Source organism: Apis mellifera, linkage group LG14 (genome assembly GCF_003254395.2).
Source record: "Apis mellifera strain DH4 linkage group LG14, Amel_HAv3.1, whole genome shotgun sequence".
Taxonomy (NCBI): Eukaryota; Metazoa; Arthropoda; class Insecta; order Hymenoptera; family Apidae; genus Apis; species Apis mellifera.
The window spans coordinates 7,886,877-7,902,586 of NC_037651.1; the positions used below are offsets into that span (position 1 = coordinate 7,886,877).

The 15,710-nt window shown below is 31.5% G+C and overlaps 4 protein-coding genes across 6 annotated transcripts; 1 reads left to right on the forward strand and 3 right to left on the reverse strand.

The window, feature by feature from the left end:
• LOC726600 (intraflagellar transport protein 56) lies at positions 1 to 3,216 on the reverse strand. 2 transcript variants are annotated; one of them, XM_026444910.1, is made up of 7 exons: positions 3,139 to 3,216; positions 1,933 to 2,459; positions 1,379 to 1,628; positions 1,092 to 1,301; positions 715 to 1,021; positions 391 to 631; positions 1 to 327 (listed from the first exon to the last, which is right to left on the reverse strand). In XM_026444910.1, exons 2-7 carry the CDS (start codon positions 2,289 to 2,291, stop codon positions 216 to 218), a joined length of 1,479 nt encoding a protein of 492 aa, XP_026300695.1. In that variant the 5' UTR covers positions 2,292 to 2,459; positions 3,139 to 3,216; the 3' UTR covers positions 1 to 215. The 2 variants fall into 2 exon arrangements, with proteins under 2 accessions (XP_026300695.1, XP_026300694.1); XM_026444909.1 differs by lacking the exon at positions 3,139 to 3,216 and adding an exon at positions 2,646 to 2,772.
• Positions 3,186 to 5,146, forward strand: LOC410516 (cytosolic Fe-S cluster assembly factor NUBP2 homolog). The gene is made up of 5 exons (XM_393995.7): positions 3,186 to 3,355; positions 3,419 to 3,507; positions 3,704 to 3,925; positions 4,222 to 4,375; positions 4,441 to 5,146. The coding sequence occupies exons 1-5, from the start codon at positions 3,245 to 3,247 to the stop codon at positions 4,645 to 4,647; spliced, it is 783 nt and encodes a 260-aa protein (XP_393995.1). The 5' UTR covers positions 3,186 to 3,244; the 3' UTR covers positions 4,648 to 5,146.
• On the reverse strand, positions 4,874 to 7,191 carry LOC408461 (uridine 5'-monophosphate synthase). 2 transcript variants are annotated; one of them, XM_006562932.3, is made up of 4 exons: positions 7,133 to 7,191; positions 6,738 to 6,924; positions 6,151 to 6,634; positions 4,874 to 6,079 (listed from the first exon to the last, which is right to left on the reverse strand). In XM_006562932.3, the coding sequence occupies exons 2-4, from the start codon at positions 6,897 to 6,899 to the stop codon at positions 5,298 to 5,300; spliced, it is 1,428 nt and encodes a 475-aa protein (XP_006562995.1). In that variant the 5' UTR covers positions 6,900 to 6,924; positions 7,133 to 7,191; the 3' UTR covers positions 4,874 to 5,297. The 2 variants fall into 2 exon arrangements, with proteins under 2 accessions (XP_006562995.1, XP_026300696.1); XM_026444911.1 differs by having other exon boundaries at positions 6,738 to 7,175.
• A 224-nt stretch (positions 7,192 to 7,415) lies between these two features.
• LOC552776 (signal recognition particle subunit SRP68) lies at positions 7,416 to 9,783 on the reverse strand. Its single transcript, XM_625151.6, has 3 exons — positions 9,582 to 9,783; positions 8,935 to 9,272; positions 7,416 to 8,874 (listed from the first exon to the last, which is right to left on the reverse strand). Exons 1-3 carry the CDS (start codon positions 9,673 to 9,675, stop codon positions 7,576 to 7,578), a joined length of 1,731 nt encoding a protein of 576 aa, XP_625154.1. The 5' UTR covers positions 9,676 to 9,783; the 3' UTR covers positions 7,416 to 7,575.
• Positions 9,784 to 15,710: the final 5,927 nt, after the last annotated feature.

A 15,710-nucleotide genomic window follows, 5' to 3' on the forward strand; every position in this document is an offset into this window, starting at 1 on the left:
TTTAAATATATCTATTTTATATTAAATCATCAACGCCATGAGTTAATTCTTTACACAGATCTTTTAGATCTTAGATAAAATAAAGTAATTATATTATTAAATTCATATACATAACAGTAACGCGTCTTATCCATATATCCATTAAAACAAAATTATATGTAAGATAAAATTACGTTTAAACAGATCATTCATCTGTCCATCCGATTCCTGTCGTATCAACAATTAATTCTGTTATCCTTGCCCCATTTGCGCATCACTCGAATGATCTGCTCCACTTGTGAGTTCGAAGTGTTCTTCAAAAGCTGTATAATTTCGGATAATAGCTCCCTAAAAAATACGTCACAAAGAGTTGATGATTGCATTGATGGATAGATAAAAGGTAATACACACTTTGGTTGCCTTTCAGCCACGATGCATTGAAACACGCCGCAGCAAGCGCCACGTTTCCCTTCCCAATTTTCAGGGCTTGGATCCATTCGTTCCAACACGTCGAATGCTTTCGCTGCGTACCAAAATTCACCGACTTTGTAACAATCGTTGGCTATCAATTGGAGCAGATTAAACGATTCCGTCGTTGTGTCCATTTTTAGGTATAAATCCCAAGCCAATTGGGATTTCTTGTTCATTATAACTGAATTAAAAAAAAAATATATATATATATGTAGTAAAAATAATGAGTAAAAATAATTAAAAATTATATCAATATGCTATTACAACAATGTGCCAGGAGACTGATGTAAATATAATCATTCTTATATTTCTCGTTTCGTATATTCAAGAACGCCTCTTCCGCTTCTTTGAAGTAGCCTGCTGCAGTTTGTGCTTGCGCATAATTGAAGTTGAAATTATCTTCATTGGAGAAATAAGTCTTTATTGAATTTAAGTACACGAGAACTTCTTCGAATTGACGGTAGAGGAAGAAGCAAGATGCCATGCATTGTCTACCAGGTATGGTATCGCATTCAGACGCGGAGGAGCCAACTAATTGAAAATACTGTTGTGCCGTCTTTATGTTATCGCGCTGAAAATAATTCATCGATCGATTAAATTTATTTAATTTTAGAGATATCTCATCTCCGCACGGAACTTACAGAATTCGTCTCTTGCCCCATCACTGCATTGACTATCCCTTTTAAAATATACTCCTGCGGCACAGCTGGTTCAAGATCTTTAATTAATTCGAATGCTTCTCGCACGTCGTCTTGCTTTAAATAATAAATTACCAAATTCAGTCTGGCTTCTGGTATAACATCCACTAAATTGGGCAAAATTTGCAATGCACCTTCTCCACCTTTGAAGACCTAAGGAAAAGAAATAAATTGGTTGAAGATTGCGTATGTTGTGGAAAGAAAATTTGTAAAATTCGTGTGTTACGTACAACAGCGTTGTGGCGTATAAGATCGTGACTAAAGCTGAAAGAGTTGGACATCTTTTCTATCAATTGTTTCATCTCACTTTGAGCGGCACTACCGTTGTATAAACGGAAGTGATTGCACGCTTTTAAATTTATCGCTATTGCACTGTCGGGATATTTTTGCAAGTAAACTTGGAGGACTTCTTGAGCTACGTCGTAATAATCTAATTTGTAATAGCACAAAGCAACGTATACGTTTAGCGCGAAGTAATCTCTGTAAAAAAGAAAAAAAGAAAAGAGGAAACGTGAATATTGATTTGGATAAAATTTTTGGAAAATAAGTCTTTTCGAATAGCGGAAATGAATAGGGGAAGAGAAGGAAGGAGAAGGAAGCGGATACCTGGAATTTCTTAATTCTTTGATCAAGCAAACGTCTGAATTTTTATCGCTTTGATTTTCATCATTGCTGCTCGTATCATCGCTATCAAAATCCCTAAAGAACAGCTTGATTTCAAATATCGAAATTCTAATTCGTTTATCAAACAGAATAATAAAAGAAAAAACAGGTGGATTACAACCTGTTCTCTAACAAAATCTTTTTGTAAACGTCGATAGCCTCTTGATAATGTGCTCTGAGATAATGAATCGATGCCAGGCTAAGTTGATCCTCTATTACATCCTCCAACATGTGATGATACTCCATTAATTTCGCCTCGTTTCCCATTTTATGCGCCAAATGAAACAAAAGTCTGTTCTTCAATTTACTGTGCGGTGCATCCTCCAGAAGTTTTTGCGATTCAGGGTACATTCCAAGAAAGAAATAACAGCATGCCAAATTTGTCGAGGTATCCGCCGGTGTTTCGTCCCGTTTTTGTAAATTTTCGTAAATCGTGGCTGCACGTTTGTAATCCCCCAAATGAAACGCGCAATAACCCATCCATAGCTCGGAGTTTAAAGTATTTTCTGAGGCGTTGTTGAATTCCAAAAGTGTCAAAGCACCTGTGTAATCGCGTTTCTCTAAAAACTCCTCTAATTTCGGTATTTTTTTGTCCGATGTAGATCTTTTCACTCCTTCGGAAGACGCTGGTTTAGCTCTTGATAATATCTATCACAAGTTTTTGATTGTAGATATTAAAACAAATTCATTTCGAAAAAAAAAATCAATTATATATTACTAAATCGATTGGAAATAATTCGAATTATTGAACGTGAGAGAATGTGATTTTTAGAACATCGATAAATAATATATATTAAAGAAAAAAGAAAATGCGATGCACAATGCAATGTTTACCATTTTTAGTCACCGTTGCTAATAGATACATAAATATATTGATTACCATAAGATCGCAAAAACGAATAGACATTATCACTATATTCGTTTAATTTAAAGATATTACTTATTCGGGAAAAATTATTTAATGAAATGATAAATTGTTGTAAGATTAAACAATTTTTATTGTATATTTAAAAATTTCAAATTAAATTTTTTAGTTCCTCCCTACAGATGTCAGTTCAGTGGTGATAAAATTTAAGTAACTTTTGCTTAAGAATTTATATATATATATATATATTTTTATTTTTAAGAAAATAAAATTATACGCAACGTGACACTTTATATCATAATATCATTTGTAATAATTATTATTTCTAAATATAAAATTACTGAAATAAATTATATCGCAAAAAAAATTTTTTATTCAACGAGTTAAAATATGTTCCGCTTGTTAATTTGTATAAATTTGAATAGATTGTAATTAAAATTTTTTGTACTTGACGAAATTTACATTAGGCTCGATATATGTAGAACTGATAGAAAACAAAAATTGTCAGAACGCGACCGACTGTCGTGGAGGTTACATCGCCGGTGGTGTTTGCGCATTTCTTTTCGTAATGTTGGAAGGTGTCAAACATGTTTTGTTAGTGCTTTCTGGTAAAGGTGGTGTTGGAAAATCAACAATCAGCACACAATTGGCACTTGCACTTAAGGAATCAGGTTTTCGGGTAAGTTTCAAATTTCTTGATGTAGGTGTAGGTTATACTACTTATATATTAAAAATATTGTAGGTTGGTTTGTTAGACGTCGATCTTTGTGGACCTAGTGTGCCTTATTTGTTAAATTTAGAAGGCAAAGATGTTCATCAATCTTCTGATGGGTATTGAAAATAATTATTATTCATTCTCATAAAAATCACTTCTATAAATGTTTATAAAAGATTATTATGTATTTTTCTTCATATTTATATACATTATATACATATACATATATTATATATATACATTATATATATACATATATATTATTTATAAAAGATAATTATTTAGTTATATTATTGATATTTTATTATGTAGATGGGTGCCAGTGTTTGCAGACAAGGAACAAAAACTAGCTGTCATGTCTATAGGATTTTTATTAAAAAGCCAAAATGATAGTATTGTTTGGAGAGGTCCAAAAAAAACTGGAATGGTTAAACAATTTTTAACAGATGTTATTTGGCAAGATATTGATTATTTAATCATTGATACACCACCAGGAACCTCAGATGAACACATCACAGTAATGGAAAACTTAAAGTACGGTTAAAATTTGTTTTGTTCTTATTTATTTTTGCCACACTAGTTATAAAAGAAAAGTATATAGTCTATAAAACATTTTATAGATTTGTACTATTTATAATGTCATGTGCTTTTAGTCTCTACATATGACTATGATTAATAATCATGTGACATTCAAATGAGGTACATTTCTTGTTAGATAAGGATTAGTCATGAGATTGATAAGCTTACACAGTATATTTGAATGTGTATTAACTGAGAATATTTCAACATATAATGATAGATCAAAGTAAAATAATTAAATATTTTTTCAGAAATGTTAAATGTGATGGTGCACTTATAGTAACTACTCCACAAGCAGTTGCAGTGGATGATGTTTTACGAGAAATAACATTTTGTAGGAAAACTGGGATTCATATATTTGGTATTATTGAAAATATGAGTGGTTTTGTCTGTCCATCATGTTCAGTTAGTATAAACTATTTATTTAAATTATAAAAACAAATCTTTTATTTATATAAAATTATTTATAGGAATGTACAAATATATTTTCCGCGGGTGGAGGAATAGCTCTTTCTAAAATGGTAAATGTTCCATTCTTAGCAAAAGTGCCTATAGATCCACAAGTGGGGAAACTAGCACATACTGGTCAAAGCATTCTAGTAACATTACCTGATAGTCAGGTAGCACAAGTGTTTCGAAAGCTAGTCGAGGAACTTACCCAGAGCAAGGAAGCATGAAAAATTTGATCTCATGTACACGGTGTTCTCAATGAAATACTGTACTTGTTCGTGGCGATAATATTAGCCCTCTGCGAACTTTCGCATTTTTTTAATATTTTTTAGTAAGACTAAAAATAAGATAAATTAATTTGAAAAGAAAAACATTCAGGTTTTAGTGGAAAATATATTATCATGACATAATAAACATATGAGACATATGTAAAATATTTGTATACAAATAATATATAGGATCATAAGGGGATCGTTTAATTGCATTTTACATAAAAGAGGTAGAATATATGTGTACAAATACAACGATTTTTATATAATAGCATTTATGAGAAATATATAAAAGATCTTGCACATTGTAACAAATTAGTACATGTGTGTATATATAATTCAGTGTCAGTGTTGATAAAACATTTACATTTTACATTTTAAAGTTTTTGTACAAAAATGTGAATAGATTACTATAATACCATTGTATAATGTATATACATTAAAATCTGTAAATCTATGCATTATTCTACTTACAAGTTTTTTTTAAAACTCAATGTCAATGTTTGTTTATTTACGATTTTTAATTATTGTACACATGTTCAAAAATAAAAAAATATATATTTCCCCTACTTTGGCTTTTACCTATCTATAAAATAATGAAAAATTTACTAATTCGATATTCGTTTCAGATAAGCTGTCCAAAGTTCTTTTTTGTATTGTAAAGTTGCAGCCAATTTATCTTGAGCTTCAGTAATACCTCTACCAACTACAGCTAAATCAGCTCCAGAATTTACAACAGATTCTGGTATATTGTATTGTTGCCCTAAATTATCAGAAGTTTTCGACAGTTTCACGCCTGGTGTCAATTGAATAAGTCCCAAATTTGAGAAAATATTTGATTGACAAACAATTCCAGTCACCATATCTGAACTTTGTGCGATAGATACAGCGCTCTGCGCATATTCATTAACCGTCAAAGCTCCTTTGGAAGACATTTCCGCTAATATAAACAAACCACGAGGTTCATTTATATTTTTTAAACTATTTTTCAAGCCATCTATGATATTTGGACCTGCAACTGCGTGCACTGTAACAATATCTGCCCATTCAGATATTTTATAAATGCCTTTCTCATATTGTAAGGATACCGTATTTCCGATATCGGCAAATTTTCTATCTTCCATTAATAAAAACTCATGTTTTTTAGCTAAATCTTTTAAACGTTTTATAAAATCATAGCTAAAATCTTCTAATATATCTATATGTGTTTTAAATAACACAATATGTGGTCCTATTAAATCAGCTATTTCTATAATATCATTTGCTTTAGTTAAATCTGCTGCTAGACATATAGTGGATTGCTTTGTTTCCATCAAATTAAACAACTTGGAAGCAATTGCATTTTTGGTCTTTGTGCTACGAATATGAAATGGAGTTTTTAACCGTTTATCTGAAATTTTTTAAGATAAATAACTCAATTTATATAATAAATAATCAATTTATTATTAAACATTTTCTTACCTTGAACAGAAATGATCGGTGCTTGAAATTTTAATAAATAATCAGTCACATTTTTAACTATTTTTGGAGTAATCTTGTTAGCTTCTAACAAATATGCCATAAGTCTGGTAGTTGTATATAAACTCCTCATTCTAATTCCATGATGCTCTATATTTTTCTTACCATTTTGTTCTCTATCAATTACAACAAATGTGTCTGTTACTTTTAAACCTTCTTTTCTTAGAATAAATGCTGTTTCTAAAATACTGCTACCACTTGTGACCACATCTTCAATAATTACACAATGATCTCCTTGCTTAAAATTGCCCTCTATGAGCTTTTTCGTACCATATGCTTTTGCTTCTTTTCGTTTTATTAACATGGGCACATTAGAGTCTGCAGAAATTAATGTTGCTAATGGTAAAGCTGTATAAGGAACACCACAAATTTGAGTTATATCTGGACATTCTTCTGCAAATGTCCATAGTATTTTTGCCAAGCGAACCTATATATAATAATAATAAGATAAATGTAAGTATTATAAACATATTACTTTGAAATATATATCAATTTCTGAAAATAATTGTAATCACTATAATAATGTTTACCATTATTTTTGGATGTGATATTAATACTCTTAGATCAAAATATATTGGAGTTTTAAGACCAACTTTAGTTACAAAATCACCAAATTTAAATGCATCTATTTCATAAAGTGCTATAGCTAGCTCTTTTAATTCAGCATCCATTGCGTCTAAATTTTTTAACATGGTTTCAATTTTTAATACACAAAATCTTAAAAAAAAAAACGAAATCGCTTATTTAAAAATTAAGGTTAGTTATTTTTTATCATTTAATTTTAGAACTTTTATTATATTTTTACTGTATTTTCTAGAAGATTTTTAATTTCATATAAAAATATAAATTCAAATAATAGACAAAATAATTTTATTTAAAATAATTAACTGATATCAATCTTGTGATTATCAGATATTTATCTTACTTTATACTTATATGTTACATACTGAAAGCAGAGAACATGTAACAGCATAATAACACACAATATAGTATATAAATCAACAGGTATAGTATTGTATCAATTTTTTCAAGATTTAAATCATTCGCAAACAAGCATTAGTTTTTTTTTTTTTTTTTTTCTATAACAAACGATAAAAATTCCATTCATTTCAATACTATTTAGAATATAGTAATATAATAATTAAAAATAATAATAAAAATATTTTCTTATAATAATATTGGGTTAAATGTTAATAAAAAGTCAAACATATATTAATAATATTCTCTTTATTTTTCGTTATTCAATATTGCTGTTATAAGTGAAAACTTGATTCTCATCATGGCAAATGAATATCGTAAAAATACATTATCGTACTATGTGTATTAATAATATTTAAAATCGAATGTTTTTCGAATGTTTTTCTTGTTTTATTTATTTCCCCAACCCCAAAGACCTTTAACAAATCCTGTAAGACCAGCTTGGCCACCTTTTTTAGCTTGATCGCCAAGTTTTTCGCTTAAATCAGGAAATTCAACCATATTGAAAGCTAAATCGAAAAAGAGTGGTTTGCAAGGAATAGGTTGCATAGATGGTGGCAATTTGTAAACGTTAGGTTGTTTCGTAAGAAGCGCATTATCTTCTCTATATTCGTACAAACGTTCGTACAAAGGTTTTTTCGTTTTTGTGTATTTATTAATACCAGATTCTTCTTCTTGTCCATCTTCTAAAACACTGTGCGCATGTGCTGCGTACTTGGCACCTTCTATAGAAATTTCTAATTTTTGGAGAGCTTCTTTTAATGATTCTGGAAGCACATTATCATAATTTTCAAGCGCATCTTTTGCATGTTGTGCAGATCTTTGATATAGAGCCATAGCGTCTCGCCATCGATGAAGATTCGCTAACGATTGCGCCATGTAATAACATCTAAAAGCTCTGTAACCCTTTGTTTTAGCTTCCTGCTCGCGTATAAATTCTTCATCATCTTGCAGCTGTGATATTTCAACAAGATTATGAAGTGCTGCTTCGTATAATCGTACAATATCCTGTGGTTTCGTTTTTGCAGATTCTTCCGCCGCTTTGATCAATGCTAAATTTCTTTCCAATGTACGAGACAATCTGATATATTGCAAATACGTAATTAAATGTTGTGGAGGAGACAGCTTATCATTATCTTTGTTCTTTAATTCATTCTTAAATAAATCTCGTACAATTGAGATTGCATCTTTACAATCTATTAAATGTGCTTCCAGTAAATCAATTTTAGCTTGATTTGTTGCCGCTTTTTCTAACGTTTGATTTAATCTAGAATCAGCAATTAAAAGACCAGCTGCTCTTGGTGGTACTACACCGCACGATTGACCACGCCAAGTTACTTCTTCAGCATTTGCTTGTTTTTCTCGAGTTTGAGCTATCAATGAATCTAAATTGGCTAATAATTCGCCACTTAGTTGTCCTCTCATTTGCATTAAGTCATCTATGGCAGTGGTATCTCCTATATTATAGGCACAATATCTAAGGCTCGGAGCAAGCTCCTCAACACGAGCATTGTACATTATTTGCTCAGATTCTGATAATGCGGAAGCTAGTTTTCCATATACTACCTGAGCCTTTTTCAAATTTTCCATTGCTTTTTTCCAAAGTTGTAGTTCAAAATGTAAAGATCCATGTATCCACGCGACATATGCTTGAGCTTCTAATTTTGTTCTTGCATCACAATTAACACTCTAAAATACATATTTGCATTAAAAAATCAATATTTGGTATCATGAAAGAATATAATTTACCTCTATCAGTTCTTGTAGTTGTAAAGAATATGTAGCAGCTTTTCTTAGCCTAGATATCAAATGAAACTTTTTCCTTGGTTCTGTGTTAGATTCTTGTCGTAACTGCATAGCATAACTCCAAGCACGTTCTGCCATTATTAAGGGAACTTGTAAAAATTTATCATCAGTAACCATTGTAGGTAATATATCTCTTCTTTTAAAATGACGTTTGTCTCCTTGTGGAACTTTTAAAACTTTTCTAAGGCGCCTAAGTCTTCTTGAACAATAACCACGATATCGCTGATAATCACTATGTCTTAACCCATGTTGTTGTTGTGCTTCTTTTATAATTTTTAAAACTATTCAATTGTCAAGGATATTATTGTTAGAAATATTACAATAAGATTTACAAATATAAAAGAAAAATAAAGATTATTAATTAAAATGAGTTGAATCGTGTTTCAAAATAAAAATATAAAATGTAAAAAATAATTTTTATAATATCTTTTATATTTGTACATTTATTTAAATTATTTTTTTTATCGTGATCGTTAGAAAAAAATTTATATAATTATGAAAGGAAAAAAAATGAAAAATATAGGTTAGAAAATAACATATGGCGTTGACAGAACAATTTTCATGTGCCAAAATCTTTTTGAAAAGGATACTTTCCAACGAGTACGTCTTCTGTTCCGTCGACGTCGTATCATCATTTATTTGATTTTCTCTCAATGATTCACTACTTTTTTCTTCCACAACCATCGTACTACAACCACGTATCCGATTTTCACTAGATTTTTTTAACCACAAATTCAACTGCAATCACAAAATATTTGTAGTTAGATGTACAATTCACATCTCTTCAAATGAAGACGCGGTAATTTTAAATGCAAGTCAATGCTGTAAATAGTGAAAATAAATTACTAAAATTTTAAGTTGTACTTATTTGGAAAATTAATATAATTGCTATTTTTCGTAATAAAAATTGGCTTCTTTTTTAAAAAAATTTTTAATTATTCGTTTTTTATTTTTGAAAATGTTCGAATATTTATTTAGAAATAAATCACACTTTAATTAAAAATTAGTGAAAAACGTATTGTTGTGCTTGTATCAATGACATCAATTAGATATTACATATTGATCGTTAATAAATAATTAATTGAGAAGAATTTCATTAAAATTGATATAAAAAAAATTGTTTGAAACGTAATTTTAAAATGTGAATTTAAAATTATTAAAACTTTTAGTAAAAAAGGAGTAATTGATACGTGAAAGTTCCTGGTAAAATAGGTTAGTATTTTTTAAATTCTACAATTAGAATTAAATACAATGATGAAGAAATGTTTTTTCTGGAAATATGAAGCTTAAAAAAATAAGTATAAAGATAATATTTTTATTAAAATTTGCGTATAATCTAAATATAATGCCAAAAATATCTAAATATCTAATATAACCAAAAAGTTTGAATTCTTAGAAATAACATCAAATTTTCTTAGAAAATTTTTATAGTTTTCAGAGTTCGAATTCAAAATTTTCGTTTGTTTATAAACAAATGTTTGTTTATTTACATTTTCAATGTTTATTTACAAAAATTTTCGAAAATTTATAAAAATTTCATATCGAAGTCTTGAAATTTTCGTTTGTTTGCAAACAATGGTCTATTTATTTTGATTTTCAATGTTTATTTACATTTTTTTTTATTTGTTTTGAGAAAATTCCTAGAAATGATGTCAATTTCCTGGAATTTCCGAAATATAAGTTTTTTGAACAAATTTTACATACTTGTATATGTATTTGTTTGATATTTATCTTTACTTACTTTTTGTAATTGCTATTTCAGATGGCATTAAATGTTTTTTGAACAGTTTTCTTAATTCTACAAATACTTACTGTTTAAATATTTATCATTTATAGCTTAATTATAAATCAATTGATTTTAAAGAAAATATGTAATAAAATTTTTAATGTTATATTTTTATAGATGGATGCATAAACTTATAAAAGTCAACTTTTTTTCTTTCTTTTAATATAGTTGTATCGTATGTTTTTTAATACATTACTCGATTGGCATTCTCTATAAAGAAATTAAACTATGTAATTTGAAATATTATTCGAAAATAATTAAATAATCTCTATACCATAAAAAGTATATGAAATATATATATATATATATATATATATGATACATATAAATCAAAAACTTATATAAGAATATAATCATATATGATAATACAAAAATAAGATATATCATATTAATTAAAAACAAATAAAAACGACAATTAATTTTGTATGCAATATACCGTCCACCGTCTTTTAAGCGCATGAATTTGTAAGGTAAAGATAGACAAGGAAAGTAAATAATGAGAAAAGGACAGAGATAGGTTAAAAATTGTGAAATCAGCGCCATCTCCAGAGTGCCGCAAACGAAACTCGGATAGAAAGGACAGAAAATAATAGAAGAAGGATAGAGATAGATTAAGAATTGTATTTGTGCGCCATCTCTTGAACATTTCTGAAAGCTACATTTTCTTTAATATTCAAGAGATGGCGCTAATTCTCAATTCTTGCTCTGACTTATCCTACTTTTGAAGAAGTATCTTTAAAATCTAAAAGATGGCGTTAATAGTTAATTCCTTTGTTATCTCTATCCTTCTCTTTCTATTTTCTGTCCTTTCTACACGAGTTTCATTTGCGGCACTCTAGAGATGGCGCTGATTTCACAATTTTTATCCTATCTCTGTCCTTTTCTCAATATTTACTTTCCTTGTCTACGTTTATTCCCTACATATTCCTATATATTTATACTCAAACGAGTTACAATACTTGATTAATTTTTTTATCTTCAATTGATTAAAAATCTTAATAGAATCTATTCCAATCAATTTTTAGATACGATATATTTATAGATAATTAAAATAAATCAGTGAAAATTAGTTATTTATTTATTTCACACATTTTAAAGAAAGGAAAATAAATTTTTATTTTAAGTATCTATCATATAAAAAATTTTTGCTCATATCAATCTACACAATTTAAGAAATATAAGAGACACTTTCCATTTATCATCTTTGATATCGAGAACTCTTAGCGCGTTACATAATTTTATCGCTCGTAATCTCATTAAAAAATAGAAAAGAATAATGCGCATAGACATTCCATTCGCGATGACTTAACACGAGAACACGCCCATTTGAACGACAAAGCTGCTCGACGAGCGAAAAGAAACATCCTCTAGCTTCTGTGAATCCTTTCCGATTATGCAAACGACGCATTAGAATGCATTCCATCGGAATGTTCGACATTCCTGTGGAAACTACGCCCCTCAAACCTCGTTGCAGCTACGACGCTTATAATCTTCTAATATGAAAGAATCTTTCAAATACATAGCTTTTTGAAATGGTTATCGTTGCTCGAGTCGCGTGATGTTTCCTTTTTCGAAAGAAAAAAAAAAAAAAATGCTACGAGCTTCGAATTATATCACGAATCGAACGAGATGGTATTCGACGTGCAAAGAATTAAAATCTTGAGATCGTAAAAATCGATCGTAATATATTTGGATATTAAAAGATCGAAACATTTTTATAAAAATATGAATTCTCGAAAAGGAGACAGTCGAAGAGAAAGGAGAAGAAGAAAGAATCGAAGGGAAACGCGGATAATGTTTATCAGAGCGCATTGGACCGTGAGTTTTTCGCCCCTCCCCATAAATCAACCCTTAATGTTCGTCCCTTTGTGATCTTCGACGACATTCTCAACTTTCTTCCTCCGGTGGAAGAAACGTTAGTCGAGCAACTTTCTGCTTTCTTTCCCTCGTGAAATCACCCTATCCCTCTCCCCGCGAGGATATAGATTTTTATTTGGCCAAAAAAGAAGAAAACTGGCTCTTTGAGAGAAGTAACAACCATTTCATTTTATGCCCCGAACCGCGTTTATATAACCACTTTCAATGCTAATTTTCAACTTTTCAATTTTTCTTCTTTCTCGGGGATGATTATCATTATACCGATATATCGAAATAACGATAAAAATATTTCCAACTTTTTATATTCGTCCAACTTTTTATATTTATTCGACTCGTATTATTTATTGTATCGTGGCTCTCGAAGTCAATCTCACGAGAATCACGAGACGGAAGAAAAGTTCTCGGGAGACGAAAGAAAATGTTCCTCTTCATAAACCATTTCCATTGTTTGGAAATTTTTCCACAGCTTCCCCCTCGATCCGATTTGATCGATTGACTCTCCGCCATTAAATTATTCGCCATTTTTCGATAAACTATTCCACAAAGTTTAACCCAATATTCCAAGTTCCGGTAAATAAGTCCTGTTGACTCTCTCTCTCTCTGTCCGCGGGAAAGTTGAACGGTAAAGTAAGTGAAAGTTTTAAGTGGATAAAGTCGGCCGATGATCAGGCGTCGGGCTCGACTCGACTCCCCAGAAATTCGCGTTAGATTTCGAAGGACGACATCTCTCTCGTGCCGCAACTATTGGGTTGGCAACTAAGTAATTGCGGATTTCAGTTGAAGTTGATGACGACCTAATCAAAGCAATAATCAATTCGGATCGTCACAGTATAACTCGTGAGATTGCAGAGAAGCTTCATGTATCGCATACATGCATTGAAAACCACTTAAAACAACTTGGCTATGTTCAAAAACTCGATACATGGGTTCCTCGCGAACTGAAAGAAAAGCATTTAACGCAACACGTTAACAGCTGCGATTTGCTAAAGAAACGTAATGAAAATGATCCATTTTTAAAACGATTGATAACTGGCGATGAAAAATGGGTTGTTTACAACAATATCAAGCGGAAAAGATGGTGGAGCAGGCCACGTGAACCAGCTCAAACAACATCAAAAGCTGGTATTCATCGAAAGAAGGTTTTGTTATCAGTTTGGTGGGATTACAAAGGAATTGTCTATTTTGAACTCTTACCACCCAACCGAACGATCAATTCTGTCGTCTACATCGAACAACTAACGAAATTAAACAATGCAGTTGAAGAAAAGCGGCCCGAATTGACAAATCGAAAAGGTGTTGTATTCCATCATGCAAGGTCACACACATCTTTGGTCACTCGGCAAAAATTATTGGAGCTTGGTTGGGATGTTTTGCCACATCCACCATATAGTCCTGACCTTGCACCATCCGATTACTTTTTGTTTCGATCTTTACAAAACTCCTCGAATGGTAAAAATTTCAATAATGACGATGATATTAAATCGTACCTGATTCAGTTTTTTGCTAATAAAAACCAGAAGTTTTATAAACGTGGGATTATGATGCTGCCTGAAAGATGGCAAAAGGTCATTGATCAAAATGGCAACACATTACAGAATAAAGTTACTTAATTCCATGAAAAAATTGTCTTTGATTTTCTAAAAAAAATCCGCAATTACTTAGTTGCCAACCCAATAGAACGATGGTGTAACGATTTCGATTCCCCTACGATCAAAACCCGTTTTCAGTTTTATCCATTACGAATTTCCATGTCGTCGAGTTGAAAACTTTTCCAGAGAATCGAGCAGATCGAGCATCAGCATCCATATATCTCGTTAATATCTTTCTGAAAATGTGAACGTTTCATTTGCAGCTTTCAGATGCAATCTTGACGGAGGGAAAGCGCTTTGGATCTCGATTTACTTTCGATCGCCCGTTCGAGATAATCTCGCGATAATTTCGAAATGTCCCGAAATTGTATTGTAAACTTGGCAATAAGCAATAAGGTGGAGGAATCGTGGAAATTCCTCGGTCTGTGGAAATTCGTCTAGGAAATTGCGAGCTGTCAGGAAACAGACTGGTGGTTCTGGCCAGGACGTTTAACGTCATAGGCAAAGCCGAGATTGCGTAATTAACAGGATATATCCTTGCCAATCCACCCCCTCCCCTTCCCAGATCGGTGGCAAGGAGGGGTTCCGCGTCTTGCAAAGGGGGATTGAGATCGTGTTACGCCCCTGTCGGTTACAGGAACCAAAGCTGCTTAAGACGACTACCAAGATTGATTGGAATCCGGGCTTGCACGCGAACCACTCTCCTTTGCCCGCTTAGTCGATTGTTTTTCAATTGTAATCCCTTTGATACACACACACACACCGCTGATGCACTTCCCTTCCAGATTTCGCGAAACTTCGAATTAATCATTTTTCGAAACCGATCTCGAAAACGGGATTCCAAGTACATTCCAAGTACGGGGCATCATTTTCTTCTTCAAACTCCTTTGAATTTTCGCGCGAGAAAGAGAGAGAGAGAGGGAAGGAAACTATTGCACGCGTTAATTTAATCCTTGCTCGAATTTTCACGCACAACTTTCAACTCCTTCCCTTCGACGAATTCAATTTCGAAATTCGACTTCGTTTGCACATACTACTACCGAGATGGAGAAGAGTTTTGAAGTTTTCCACGCGATTATCTAATAATTCTTTGGCGTAAATGGCGGCTTGATTAAGCGCGCGGATACCCGCGCGGTGAATGAGAATGGAAAGTTTTCGAATGGGATGGTCGCACAGTTGGCGAGCTGTTTATCGATCTTGAGTGAAAATTCGTCGTTTACCTTGGGCCACGTGAAAACTTTCGCTCAAGTTTGGAGGAAGAGAGGGAGGGGAATGAGGGTAGCAGTGGATAAATCGACGATTCGATCGGAGGAACGTGTCGACAATTTTGTGAAAAAAAAAAAAGGAAAATAAATAAACACATCTTCCAAAGATACGAAAAAAAAAAAAATTGATGGAAATGGATTTAAGATTCAAAATTTCTTCTCGATTAAAGTTGATTGAAATTCGATATTCGTTCGGGTACA